Consider the following 15032-nt stretch of genomic DNA (forward strand, 5'->3'; position numbering starts at 1 on the left):
TTGGCAACATCATGAGCCTGTTGGGCTCTGTCTCACCAGGTCATTGAGCTGGAATCGACTTGGTGGTAGTGGTTTTGGTTTGGGGTTAAAGCTCTCAGGTACTAACTGAAAGGTCCAAGTGTTGAAGCTGCAGGCTGCTTCTCAGGAGAGAGGTGAAAGAAAACTCCTCTGTCAGGTCTGAGTCAGATCAGAATGGACTAATGGACAATGGATGTGCCTTGGTCATCACGAGCAGGGGCTGGCGGTGGGGAGGGCTGGCTTACCTGTCAGGAGACCTGGCCCGCGGCTTGGCTTGCTGGTGAGTGCTGTCCATAATCTGCTCGATGCCAGCCAGCGGGCAGCTGGCCTGAGACAAACCATCAGATCCGCCCGAGTAGGTGATCTCCTCATACAGGGGGGCCGAGGGGATGGCAGGAGACACAGCCCGCAGGCCATTGAGGGCTTCAAGCAGGGAGATGGGCTCATAGCCAGGCGGGGCACTGTCAGGACTCTGTGGACAAGGGTGGTGAGGTGTGCTGGCTTGACCAGGCTCACTGGCCGCTGCCTGGGATCCCCAGAAAGGATGGCCTGCATTCAGGGAAAAGACAACCTTGCCAGCAGCCCAGGTCAAAGCTAGCCCCTGCCCAGTCTGAGAGGAAAATATAGTTGGTGCTGGGCTGCTGACCAAAAGGTGAGAGAAAGGGTGCACAGCAGACACCCACACTTCCTGTCAGTCCCCAGGCTGGAGGGAAAGACAAGCAGATCTGGCTGAAGCTGGTCTTGCTCCAACTGGAGCAGTCAGTGAGAAGAGTTAGTGATAGCAAGGACGAAAGGCAGGCGGAGAGCAAAGCCATGCTAGGAGAGAGGCCAGCCTGGCACCCCCCAAGTGCCCTCATGGCCAGGGAGTTCTAGGGTAACAGCAGCTCCAGAAGAATTCAAAGGCACCTCTAGTGCTAAACTACAACTTGTTTGGGTAGGTGCAGCCACACCAAGTCTGCTCTAGGAAAGAAGGTAATAAGGTCCCAGGCTGGTGAAGCCAGCTGCCTCCCTGGACCAGCTCCCTCCAGCCTTACACGGCAGCCAGGGAACACATCCTGCCTCAGCAGCAGCTCCCAAGCACCGATCAGTCAGGCTGCCAGGTCTCTCTGTCCAGCCTGTGCTGAGCATCTGTCCACAGCTATTGCCCTAAGGTTATGTGCCGTCAAATCACCTGCGACTCATAGTGACCCTTTATACAACAGCCCTAAACTCTGTTCTATACTGTGCCAATCTTATTATCTCTGACACACCTAATCCCATTACCCCAGTCACTCATTGAGGGTCTTCCTCTCCTGTGCAGTCCCTCTCTAAGGACTGACCCCGCCTTGCAACATGTCCAAAGTATGTCAGACAAAGCTTCAGAATCCTTGCTCTAATGCTCATTTTTATACTGAAGTCACACGGCAGTCTCTTAGTGCCCTTCATCTGCCCACAACTCTGGTCTTCTCAGTCTGCCTGGCAGTGACATGGACAAGGTGCTGGGAGGCTACCCAACAGATCCACAATTCAAATCCACTCAGAGATTCTCAGGAAGACTTGACACCTCAGACAACGACAAGGGGATGCCCTAAACAAATGGCAGGACCGACTGTGGACACAATAGCGCCCAATGGTGGTGGTCTCCTCTGTGGTAATATTTTGCTGGTCTTCCCTTATTTCATATAATGGATGCCTATGTAAAGTTGAATAATGACTCTAATGGCTTTATTTCACATATTCTGGATGTTTTATAAGGTGAGGCCTGGACAAAGAAATGTGTGGAAAAGTGGAGGATCAGAGAAAAAAGAGATCTCTCCTCAGGGAGATGGATACCGTGGCTGCAACAAGGGACAGTGGCTCAGGCACAGTGGAGGGTATGAGGATGGTGCAAGGGGTGCCAAAGGAGCCAGGGCAAACTCCACAGCACCACACAGCAAAAACAGCTCGGCCCTGGTCCTGCCAAAAAGGAAGGACAAGAAAACTGGCCCATCCTCCAAGCTGTCCAGGGGCCTTCAGGGGTGTTGGGGACAGGCCCGAAACCCCAGAGCTCAAAGGGCTGCACGCAGGCACAGCATGCATGGAGGATGGGATCTGTGAAACCAGCAGCCACGTTAGTTGTGTGTGGATGTCACTCCACAGCCAGCAAGAAAAAAAGGAGGACTCGGCCATTCAGGGGAACCAAAGGCAGAAGGAAGCAAAGCTGGCGAGAGGAGGCCGGTTGTGGCTTACAGACTCTCAACTAGCTTTGCTTGAAACACAAAATCCTCTTCCAGGTGCGGGTACCTGGACAAGGAACAGCAGATGGGAAGATGACAGAGCAGGGCAGAAGGGGTGTGGAGCGAACACAGGGCCAGGGACCAGGCACTTACTGTCTCCCTTTTGGGTTTCTTGCTCGCCAGTGAGGCGGGGTGCGACTTTGATTTTTTAAAGGGGCACTGTCGAGATAAAAATCATGTTTTACAAAACTGGGCCAACGTGGATTCTAATACAAGGCAGAAGAGACGGGGTATTCCCTACAAAGCCAGAGGGAAAGTGATGCAGGGTAGTCAGGCTCTGCTGACCTCTAATCTGTCACATGCAAGCATCCAGCTCCTCAAGGGAAAGTAGTAGGTACCAAACCAACCAACACTGACACCTTCCTCGACCATCCCGGGAGGTGTACTGGGGTGCTGAGTGCACACCCCCAGACAGGAAGCTGGAGTATGTGAGGAGGGCCAGCTCTGGGAGGCCTTGTGCTGACATGCAGGCTAGGGTGGCCCTGAGCTGTAGAGGAGTCCACCTTTACTTCCAGAGACCTAGCTTCCCAGGACAGAGAGCATAGCCACCCAGGGAGACTATGGGCAGAGTGGCAAACCCGCCATCCTCAGCACCATCCCTGGGGCCACTGCACAGGTCAAACCAGGTAGGTCACACCAGGACTGCTTAAAGAGCAAGCTGACACAGTACAAGTCTGGACCTGGCTCTCAGAGCGCTCCAGCCCATGTCTTGAGACACCTGGCTCTGCCTACAAACTCCAGGTTCAGGATTTGAACTAGAAACTGGGTTTGAGGTTAGGAGGAGGTGGGCAAACTACTGATGCTGGCCCATTCAAGAGGCAAAGAGTAAACTCCAGAGTGGGAGCACAGGCTCTAAGTGAGCTGAAGATCAGGCAGGATCTTGGGGATTACCCCACAGAGAAGGGAGCCCCATCTTGTAAACACCCTGTCCAAGCTACCTTACAAACTAAGCCAGCAGGGAGTTAGCACCCCCACCTCCACTCCCACCCCATCTGCCTTCCTCCTAGAAGGTCCTACCTGTGTGTGTTCCTGCCCATGTCTCTTTCTCTGTACTCAGGACTCTTATGTCCATGTCTCTGTGCCCAGGTCTATGTCTGTTTCTGTCCACCATGGCTCTGTGTCCACATTTCTGTATTTCTGTCGCTGTCCCCATGTCTCAGTGTCTCTGTCTCTTTGTGTCTCTCTCTGTCCCCAAGTCTCTGTGTGTCTCTGTGTCTATGTCCCCATGTCTTCATGTCTGTCTCTGTCCCCATGTCTTGGTGTCTCTCTATGCTCATGTCTCTGAGTCTGTCTCTGTCTCCATGTCACTGTGTCTCTGTGCCCATGTCTTTGTCTGTCCATCCCTCTGTCTTCTAACCTCCTAGGTCTCTGAATGTCTGTCAGTGTCTATCTCCTCCACCTGTGTCTCCTGTTCCTCTGCTCAACTCATTTTTGGATCCTGAACCTGAATTGTCTCGTCTGCAGTCAGGTAGTGCCTTTATCTCAAGTCCCCCATGGCTGGGGTGGGCCAGGGGTGCATCCCAGCCACTGCTGGGGGACATGTTTCATGGGAACGTGGCTTTGTCATTTGTGAGCCATAAGGCCCAGCAGGCCCAGCATGGGGAGGAAGGCGGGAATCTCTGACTTTCCTGAGGTTTCTCTTTTCCTGGGATTCCTGGGGGCTCAGAACTACCAGGCACTCACTGGCCAGCATAGGGGGGATCCCCCGAGGACTCTCAGCTATCCTCAGGCAGTGGGATGACTGTCATGGACAGATAGTAGCTCCCATCTGTTGTTGCCCAAGGTTCAGGCTGGGGCAGCCCCTTTCCAGCCTGTCATCCCAGTCGGCCCCAGCCCACAGACCCCTCCAGAGACCCCTGCAGCAGCAGCTTTGCAAGCAAGAAAGGCACTTACAGAGTGATCATCCTGTTCCACATTCTGGGCTAGCACAGGGCTGAAGGATACAGGTGACAGCACTCCTGGCTTCTTCCGCACAGCCCGGATTTGGAGGAGCGCCCGGAAGGCTGTGGTCAGAGAGACTGGGTCAAAACGGGTGGATGCTCACACCAAGACCCCAGCCCTGCAACTAGCACCTGCCCACCCTCACTGACCTGTTCCACGGAATACACATTGCTCCCACATGTACAAATACACTCGCCTCCACATCAGCTTTTCAAACCCAGACTCAGTTTAGGGTAACTGGTGCACTGCCACCTCTGATAATCCTGTGTCTGTTGTCTGGGTGTGTGGTGCTCCTAGAATGGGAGTCTGAGTCTCTCGGCCCCATTGTTACTCACACAGGGCAATTCACTGGGAACAGACCCTCTGATAGGTGCTGGTGTGGCCAACCCCTCTCCTGTCTGGAAGCTTCCACCCCCATCTAGAAGCTCTTCCAGAAGCTTCCATGACACTCACGCAGCCGGCAGATGGGACAGTTGTTGGCCTGGTAGCGCAAGGTGTCGGCACAGGAGTTGCAGAGGCAGAGGTGGCGGCAGGGTAGGATCAGTGTGTCCCGTAGGTCTGACAGGCAGACCACACACTCGTTGCTGTTGTCACTGTTCTCATCATCTGAGGGCTACAAGGACAGGGCCTGGGGTCAGTATCCCAGGGCCAGAAGTTGAGGAGGCAGGGTTGGCAGAAGGCAAGAGAGGCTAAGGCCAAGGAGGATCCCAGAGGCCACTACTGCCGGGGAGTGTAGTGTGGAAGGTCACTTAGGAGTGCAGTGAGTCCAGTGTGGGAGGCCCCCCACCTACCCCAGAAGCACAGTGTGGGAGCCCCTCCAAGAGTGTAACATGGGAGGGCCCTAAACTCCCCACAGAGTGCAGTGTGGGAGGCTGCTCAGGAGTGAAGCGCAGGAGAAACACCCACCCACCCTCAGGAGTGCAGGGCAGGAGGCTGCCTAGGAGTCCACACCCCAGCCTGCCGCTCACTCCCTGTGCAAAGTAGAGGCCTGTGTCCTGGGAGTCCACACCCCAGCCTGATGCTCACTCCCTGTGCAATGCAGGGTCCCGTATAGACAAAGTGTCAGCTTCCCTCTGTCAGCTTCTCTCAGCCCAGGCAGACAAAACTTATACTCTCATCACAGCCTACTTCTATAAATCACTGTTTTGGACATCAGAGTCTGCATTATCTTAGTAGAGACCCAGAGAGAATGTGTATGTATAGTGTAAGAGAATGTGTGAATGTGTATGAGATAATCTATGTGCGAGAAAATGTGTGTGTGAGATAGTGAAAGAATGTATGTGTGAGAATGTAGGATAAAGTGTGAAAGAACATGTATATGTGTGTGAGAGAATGTGTATGAGAGAATGTATGTGTGTGAGAGAGAATGTGTGTATGTTTTTGTATAAGAGAGAATGTGTGTGTGTGTGTGTGTGTGTGTGTGTGTGTGTGTGTGTGTGTGTTGAGAGAGAAGCGAGTATGTATGCAGGGTGCTGTCTGGGATGGTCAGTGGGGACAGCACTGGCTCAGCCAACTAAAGGTGAAAGACAAAGGCAGAGAAACTGCATGCTCAGGGAAGCCCAGTCCATAAGAAGGGAGGGTACTGCCATCTCTTGCCCTCCTTCCACAAAACAGTGGTTATTATGGTAAGCAAGGAAAATTTGTTTTTAAAAAAGATAAAATATTCTAGAATTTATCAGCTTAAGATTTCTCTTTAAAAGGCTGGATAAAAGAATAGGAAGGAGGCCACGCGTGGACGTCACCAGGGGGGAGTAACAGAGAAAGGAAGCAAGTTGGCATCCAGCTCAGCGCCTCAATATCCTGCCAGGAGAGACACTGTGAACAGGTGCCTGTTCAGCTGTGCAGATTCTCACTCAAAAGCAAAACTAATTTTTTCTTTTAAGAAAATTTATGAAGGAAAAGGATGAAGCCTATAAAGTTGTCCAGGACCATGGGTGAGGGAGAGAATACACTGGCTGGTCCTCTCACCCGGGGACCCTGAGTGAATAAGGGAAGATACTGGTTAGTCTCCTCAGCCTGGGCCCCTGGGTGAATTAAGGGAGATGCTGACTGGTCCCCTCAGCCCAGGAACCTGGGTGAAAAAGGGGTGATGCTGGGTTGCCCCTGTCATCTGGGACCCTGGGTGACCTGTGGAAGAAGAATGGCCTTGTGTACAGGCCTGAGAACACACCTTGGTCTCCTGGTTGTTCTTGTTCTCGATGCCATAGATCTCCTGCAGCAGGTAGCTGACTCGGTCCACCTGGAAGACAGCGAGGCTCACTGGATACTAGACTCTACCCCATCTGGCCCAGCCCCATACCTGGAAGCAGACTCTCCCCAAATGAAGCTGTAGGGCATTTTACCTGGCCAGCTGCACCAGCAGATGGGAAGCCCACCACAGGCCTGAGTCCAGTTCCACAAAGTCTGGCACCACAAACCGTGCTTGCCCACCTTCCAGGTATACCCCAGCCTCCAGAAGACTCTCATAGCACATGCTGTCCCTCACAGCACATGCTGGATGCTGAGGTCTCCTGGAACAACTCTCTATACCGTCAATCATTTCACTGAGTCAACTCTGACTTAAAGCAAGCCCAGGGACAGCAGATCAAAGCCTTGCTTAGCTTGTACCATGCTCTCAACCTCTGCCCAATGCTGTAGTCACTGGGCCAGCCCACCTTACGGGGTGAATCCTGTCTCCTGGCTACACAGGGCTCCTTCGCTAGCCAGTAAATCTCAGTGAAAACTGGCTGCCATGAACCCTGCTTAACAGCACAAAACTGCCCCCCAGGATTCCAGGGCTGGAATCTGCACCAGAGCAGATTGCTTCTGTTCTTGCAGAGCAGCTGGAGGCATCCAACTACCAACACTTCTAAGATGAAGCTTCTCTCCAGGAAATGGCCCTTCCTGACAGCATGCCCAAAGTACATGAGACCAAATCTTGTCATCTTTATGTCTAAGGGGCACCCTGGCTGCATTTCTTCTAAAACAGATTTGCTTATAGTATATTCAGCATTTTCTGCCAATGCAATTCAAGGACACTGCTTCTTCCTCAATTTTCTCTGTAACTTGTAAAGAAAAGACATTTTTAAAAAAACAGATTTAAGGAGCTCTGGTGGCCTAGCGGCAAGAAACTGCACTGCTTCCCTGGAGAAGGAGGGGCAATCTCCTGTACCAGTTGGATCCAATTTGATAGTACACAATATGGTGCCGAAACCTGGGAGATGAGTTAAGATGCTGCACTCTGTCTTAAGGCGAGTGCTGGCGCCCCTTACTCTTTCCCGAACCAGCCTACACAGTGTCAAGATGCTTGAAAAGTATAGTAAAGTTCCGCTCTCTGACTCTGCCCTGTCCTTTATGTGTACAGCTGCTGACCAGATCTCTGCCCCTTTTTGTCTTTCTGATCTCTGTATTCTCCCTCTCCTTTTCCTGGAGGTTCCTAAAGCTAGACCCAGTTGATTTCCAGGCATATTAAGCCTTTATTCCTCTGTTCCAAAGCTTTTAAGCTTTCCAGTCCAGACATTGTGAACTCCCATGAGAACCCGGATCTGTGCCACTGGACTTCTGTCTGCACATGTCCACAAACCACAGATCTGCGTCAGAAGGCCAACCAGAAATGCTAGGCATTTCTTCCAGGCTATGATGGCTCTGAGGATGCTCAAGCTGTCTATAGCCTCTCTGCACTCACAAGAGCTCCTGACACTCCCGGTTTCCAGAGGATGTTCTGAAACTCTGGTTGCCTCATCCACAGATCTGGGAACCATGGGTAGCCAATGTCTATCTAGGCTCTCAAGAGATGGTCTCTTGATCTGTGTTCTCTCAAATCTCTCACACTTGAGTCGAGTTGAAGACCTCTGCCTCAAGAAATAGATCCTTTTTCTGTAACCAAGCAGCCACAGTACCAGTAAAGTAACGACTCTCAATGGCCTAAGAATAAAACCTTTAGTTCAGCATCTAGACACTTTCTGCCAGTGGACTTTAAGAAACTTTCTTTTGTTTCACTCCCATACATCTCTCTCTGTCCCAATGTCTCCTCTAAAGACTACCCAAATCTGCTCCAAAGCTGGATCTCTTTGTCTGAAACCATGCCCTCCATTTTCATCCTGACTAATCCAAACTCAGCCATTCCTATCCCACCTCTTACATCAACTGTTACCAGGGTTATATGAATCCGCCAAGCTAAACCTCTTTGTTCTCCAGCTGCCCAGCCCTCTTCTATCCCAACCAATCCAGACTCAGGCATTCCTATTTTCCACTTCTCCAACTGAGTCCCTCCTATGTCCTCTTCAAAAGTTACAAACGTTAAAAGTCCCTTTCATGTTCAAAAACTATGTCTAAACTGCTGTAAATTCACTTATCTTTAATCTCACAAAGTACCTCTTATAGCTTGTTTTCCTAACTCAGTCATATGCACATGTCACCACACCACAGGTAGCCTTTTCCAATTCTCTCTCAGACCCAGCCCCTCCTCTCCTCTCTCCCCAGCCCATTCAGAAAAAAGTTTCCTGCATCCACTCTTCCTTTTCCAACCATAGCCTACTAATAAAAACCTCACCCAGCTCCTCTGATCACATCAGCAGTCCCAAACAAAAACATACAGGTAAATTCTCCAAACCTCTCTGCTCCTCCTTCCCTCATTTATGTGTTAGCTCAGACAAGCCCCTGCCCTGTCCCACTCGGGGAAAATTCCCAGAGCAGAGAAAAATGCCAAAGTGAATAGCAAGTTCTCACTGCTGCCTACAGCATACAGAAAAAAAAGCTAGAAACGACCTCCAAACATCCTACTCACTACAAGCACTCTTAAAAGTTCCAATGCCCAAGAGAAACAGACAGAAAAAACTCGTGCCTAACAGAAAGTGAATCTGCAAATGTAACTGCCTTACAAGCAGTGGTGACAGGTCGGAAAACACCTGCGCCTTACCTCCAGGTACTTCAAGTGCAGCAAAGCAGGTAATTGGAGTTAGCAACTACACTAACCCTCGCCCTCCAAACCAGAGCCTGATAACACAGCCTTGTCCTATCTGTGGAACACTGGGCCATTAGAATACCCGTTCCTGTTCAAGGCCAAGCCACTGGTGAAGTAGCCGGCCCTGTTCCCACTCTGGCTGATCTCTGAGGCCTCGCCACTGATTTCTGAAGATGCCCAGGTTCAACAACTCTTACCACTCCTGTTAAACTCCCAAGGCAACCCTTCAGGTACCAGGTAAACCAGTTTCCTTTCTGGTTAACACGAGAGCTACCTGTTCAGTACTCTCTCCTTTCTCGGGTTCTGTTTTCCCTACCCAGGACCCAGTAATAGGGATTTTTAAATTTATTTTATTATTATTTTTTTGTGTGTACCATCAAATCGGATCTGACTGGGACAGGAGAAGATTGCCCTCCTTCTCCAGCAGAGCATCTGGTGGATTCAAACCACTTACCTCTGGGATTGCAGTGCAGCTTCTTGCCACTAGGCCACCAGAGCTCCCTAGTAATGGGGATTGATAGCCTTCTCTCCAAGCCTCTTACCACTCAACCTCTCCTCATTACCCTCAACAAATACTCATTCTTTTCTAATTATCCACACAAATCCAACTCTGCTGCTAAGCAGGAACCTCTTATCTAAAATTAAAACTGTATTTCACTAAAAATTAAACAAACCTAGTTCACCAGACCAGGCTTAGGTCTCTCTCTCTCTTAACACTCTTTCCCTCCAAGTTCCCTTCTACACTACCTTTATCACCAGCCATTGTCAACCCTGTAATATAGTATCTTTCCACCCCATGTGTAACCTCTCACTACCAACCTGTTTTCGTTACTCTAAAATAACTCCTCTTTTCCTGCTAGACCCCAATTCCCTGTCTCCACGCAACATTGCAGGAGTATAAAAACCATCATTACTTGCTTACTTTCAAATAAACTTTTTTCCCCAATAAACGTCTTATCCCTAAATAAATGAATAATCTTTTGTTGTGCAGTCAACTTCTTAACTTCTTAGCCTCCAAAGGATACCGAGTATCCTCTTTCAAGGCCCAACTGTCTCACCCCACAGTCACATATATATCAGCTTTCAGTAAATTCCCACCACTAAAAGTCTAATAGTCAATGAAATCCTGGAGCCTCCTCAAAGTGCTGATCAAATCCTCTCCTTTCCCAGTTTTATCAGTTTCCTCAGACACTGGATCCCCAATTTTCTTTACTTGCAAAGCTTCTTTATGATGCAACAAAGGGCACCCTACAAAGTCCCTTAAATTCACCCTATATAGTTAAAAAGCTTTCTCAACTCCAATACTTCCTTTTACAGTTCCCACCCCTTACTTTACCAAATTCCTCTAAACCTTTCCACATATTTACTGGTGAAAATGAAGTATTGCTTTTGGTGTTTAAGCTCAACCTCTTGGACCCACCTTCACCCCCATTGCATATCTATCTAAACAGCTTGACAGTACCACATAGGGCAAGCAACCTTGCTTATGAGCTCTAGTACCTGCAGCTATTCTCACCAAAGAAGAGCTTAAATTCACCTTAAAAAGCCCCCTACAAGTCTTATCAAGCCACAGACTTCGAGATCTACTTTCACATCATTTTCTATCCTTACATCCTCCTAAGCAGATACAGGAACTCTATCTACTTTTCCTCAAAAATCCTAATATTTGCAGGGAGCGCTGGTGGCCTAGTGGCAAGGAGCTGCAACTACAATCTCAGAGGTGCACGGTTCGAATCCACCAGATGCTCTGCCGGGGAAGGAGGGACAATCTCCTCCTGTACCAGTCAGATCTGATTTGACGGTACACTTACACAAAAATAATAAAAAAAAATCCTAATATTTGCCTCTCTCTCCATCACCATCCCTTAATCCAGCCATCCTATTAAATCTTTACTTCCCTCTCTATTTGACCAACCCATCCCAAATCCAGGCCATACTCTGTAGATGGCAGCTCTTGAATGACCTCTGAAGGTCACCATCAGGCAGCCTGTGCTGTAGTTTCCATTAACAAGTTGTGGGAGGCAGCAAAACTTCCTGAGGGCACAACCTCACAAAAGGCTGAGCTTATTGGCCTAACAAGAGTCCTACGTATAGCTAAAGGACTGACTCTCAACATTTACACAGATTCTAAATAAGCTTTTTAAATTTCTCATTGTCATGCTGCTATCTGGTGGGAGTGAGGCTTTATAACAACAAAAGGTTCACCTATAGTTAATAGCAAGCTAATCACTCTCCTGTTAAAAGCCCTTCAACTGCCCAAGCAGGTCACTATAATACACTGCAAAGGGTATCAGTCAGATTCTTCCCTTATCACTAAGGGAAACAACAAAGCAGACCATATAATAAAAACCTTAGCCTTGCAACAACATCATCATGTAGGCCACACCGCACACACATCAACTCTGAGGCCTCATGCCTGGACAGAATTAACAAGTTAATTTCACACACATGCCAATCACAAAAAAAAAAAATTAGTATCTCCTATAAATACCTTCTCTGAGTAAGTTGAAGCCTTCCCCACCCAGCAAGAAACAGCAGAGGAGGTCTCGTTGAAGCCTTACTCCAGCATATCATCATCAGGTTTGGCCTCCCTACTGTTAGTCTGGGCAAAGAGGGCCAAAGAGAAGAATGAAGAATTCAGAACTCAAATGCTGATGGCCTTGTCTGTTGCTCATAAGAAGAGCAAATGGCTTTGCTTGTCTGGCTGAGCTAGAATGTCCCTCCCTAAAGACTCTGTTTATAAAAATCCTCCCCAGTAAGTTCACAGTGTGACTTCCCATTCTGCCTCTCCAGGATGAGGAACTCACCCAGGAGCTCCCCTTCCCCTCCTTTAATAAAGCTGCATTAAGCTTTCTCTCATTCTCTCTGATTTCTTCTTTTAAGTCCACTAACCTAACACCTACTTCAATAAATTCAGACAATGGTCCTAGCTTTGTCTCCAAAGTCACCCAGCAAGTATCCTCTAGTTTAAATATCTGCTAGAAGGTAATACCATATCACCCCCAGTCTTCAAATACTCATTAATTCCTAGATTACTAAACTGACTGTCAAGTTACACAAGTCTTAAGTTAACTTACTTCCTATTGCCTTAGCCCCTATCTAAACACTCTACTCACTGTCCTTTCTAAACCCCTTCCAACTGATGTACAGCCAACTACTGCTAAACCATAACTTACTTGCCAAATCCCTTCTTTTAGCATCATGCCTTAGCTCTCTTTCCTTAAGCAATTACTCTAAAGACACTGAGACCACTGCATATCCAGACCCTCGTCTAAAAGTCTAGACCAAGCCACTAAAGTCACTTCAAGAAAAGCCATTCTCATCAAACAACGTGCACCCAAGCCTCTCCAACCACATGAAAACAAACTTTATACAGTCATCCTGACCACCCCCAGCTACTAAGGTCATAAGTAAACCCCATTAACATTACCTTTCTCAAGTCAAACATCCTCCTCTTACTGAGCGAATTTCCTACACCTCTTAAATGTTAAGTCCTATATTCTTCCCTTCACTGAGCACTCAAGGCCAAAAAAACCAACTTCCACACAGCAGTCTACTCCAACCATACACCTCATCAGCTCAGCAGATTGCTCTCAACAAAAATATCAAACAACAATCACCATTTCAATTCATGCAGAATCCATAACATTTATAATACCAAAGTTTTCTATTAAATAAACAAACAAAACCCTTCTACCTTTGTATTTCAAACTCCTGGAATGCCCAATGGCAAGCTAGAGTTAAAGAACCACTATATCCTATTAAATATAGTTCCTTGCCCTCTAGCATAAATACACATAAGCAAAGAATATGCTCTAGATGCAAGTCTCCAATGACATTCTCCAAGCCAAGCAGCTGATAATAGAACAAGTCTCTGAAGAGGCACAAACTATGCAGGTCCCAACTTGGGTCCAAATTATCCAGAGCACCTTACTATTCCTCAACCAAAGTCAAATGGTAACCAACCTTTCCCATTGTTTCCTGTGTGCCTCTTTACAATGACCTTTGCTAGGAGCAGTACCAATCAATTTCTCTAGACCACACTCCACCAAAACCACACCCTGATAAGCAGACTTAGCCCTCTCACATCTAGCATCCTCTAACAGAACATGAGAACTGTATACGCGATGTTAACATGAACCAGCACACTGTAGCAGAACCAGGACAACACTTTTAGTGTAGTAAGACTCTACACAGAATTCCACCACAAAAAAGCCCTCTCCAATCATAGTTAAATTTAGGGGAGCTCTGGTGGCCTAGTGGCAAGGAACTGCAACTACAATCCCAGAGGCGCAAGGTTCGAATCCACCAGATGCTCTGCCGGGGAAGGAGGGACAATCTCCTCCTGTACCAGTCAGATCTGATTTGATGGTACACGCACACAAAAATAATAAAATTAAAAAAAAAAAGAAAAAAGAAATTCAGTCTAGCCTCCTTCCAATGTCAACTAACATCACTGGCACAAGTCACTCTCCAAAATTAAAAATCTCTAAATCTCCTGACTGCCAAGAAAGGGAGCACCTACTTATTCCTAAAAGAGAAGTGCTGTTAACTCAAAAACCCATTTCTAGGTTAAATTCTTCCTTCTCTAAGACCAATAGTAATCATAACCATATTGTTATTATTAATCGCTCCATGTCTCTTTAAGTTCTTACTTCACAGGATCAAGAAGATAACCAACTTAATTCTCCCCTGGCCACTAATCCCAGACCGACTCACTCCAGCCTCTGAACCCCTAAATCTTCACCTCTGTTCAGCAGAAAGTAGCCAAATGAAAGATACATTGACCTGTTTTATCACTAAAAAGGCTGAGTGGGATGTTAATTCTGGATAAGGGCAGCCAAAAAGAATGAAGCATTCAGAATTCAAATGCTGAAGGTCTTGCCTGCTGCTGCTGCTAAGAAGAGCAAGCAGCCTTGCCTGCCTGGCTTAGCTAACAGGATCATAAATCAGAGTGGAATGTCCCTCCCTAAAGACTCTGTTATAAAAATTCTCCCCAATAAGTTCACAGTGTGACTTTCCCATTCTGTATCTCCAGAACAAGGAACTCACCCAGGACCTCCCCCACCTCCCCAACTGCCTTTAATAAAGCTGTATTAAGCTTTTTCTCATTCTCTCTGATTTCTTACGGAAGGGAGGGAGGGAGGGAGGTAGGGAGGTAGGGAAGGAGGAAGGGAAGGAGGGAGGAAGGGAAAGAGGGAAGGAGGGAGGGAGGGAGGAAGAAAGAGAGTAAGAGAAAGTAGGAAAGAAAAGGGAGGCAAAGGAGGGAAGTGAGGGAGCAAAGAGAGGGAGGGAGGGAAGGAAGGAAGGAAGGAGAGAGGGAGAGAGGAGGGGAAGGAAGGAAAGGAGGGAGGGAGGGAGGAAGAAGGAAAGAGAGACAGAGAAACAGAAAGTAGGAAAGAATAAAGGGAGGGAAAGGAGGGAAGTGAGGGAGGAAAGAGGGAGGAAGGGAAGTGAGAGGGAAGAAAAAGGGAGGGAGGGAGGGAGGAAACTAGATAAACAAAAAACATCAGACTTATCACCAGTAAAGAAAAGTCGGGGTCTCCTCCAAAGGGCTGGTGTACAGCTAGTGTACAGTTCAGAATATTCCATCCTTGCCCTCCAACAATGAGGAAGTCTAAGACTTTACTCAACACGCAGGTTTTTCCAGTCAATTGTGAGGAGGGATTGGTCTTCCATGCCCTGTCTCCATCCACACCGCTTCAGCAGCATTTACTGAGGATGCCTTGGTGGCACAGTTGCTGAGCACTTGGCTGCTGACAGAAAGGTCAGTGCCATTCCACAAGAGAAAAGGCCTCGTGATCGGCTTTCTTAACAGAACCAACAGGTCCGCAGAGGGTCTAGTTTGGGATTCAATTAAGGAGTCTGATGGCACG

At 48.1% G+C, this 15032-nt stretch overlaps 1 protein-coding gene across 2 annotated transcripts in view; it reads right to left on the reverse strand.

The window, feature by feature from the left end:
* MGRN1 (mahogunin ring finger 1, E3 ubiquitin protein ligase) overlaps positions 1-15032 on the reverse strand; it is a 64080-nt gene that overhangs the window by 11925 nt on the left and 37123 nt on the right. Inside the window, exons 9-13 of one of the 2 annotated variants that reach the window (XM_006897418.1) lie at positions 6385-6453; positions 4668-4827; positions 4167-4276; positions 2367-2432; positions 264-490 (exon numbers count right to left, since the gene is read on the reverse strand). In XM_006897418.1, coding sequence (XP_006897480.1) covers positions 264-490; positions 2367-2432; positions 4167-4276; positions 4668-4827; positions 6385-6453 — 632 coding nt within the window. The remainder of the gene's footprint in view (positions 1-263; positions 491-2366; positions 2433-4166; positions 4277-4667; positions 4828-6384; positions 6454-15032) is intronic. The other variant, XM_006897419.1, reaches the window with a different exon arrangement.

The sequence above is a fragment of the Elephantulus edwardii genome, unplaced genomic scaffold (assembly GCF_000299155.1).
Source record: "Elephantulus edwardii isolate Elephantulus edwardi_28Jun2011 unplaced genomic scaffold, EleEdw1.0 scaffold00209, whole genome shotgun sequence".
NCBI classification, from domain to species: domain Eukaryota; kingdom Metazoa; phylum Chordata; class Mammalia; order Macroscelidea; family Macroscelididae; genus Elephantulus; species Elephantulus edwardii.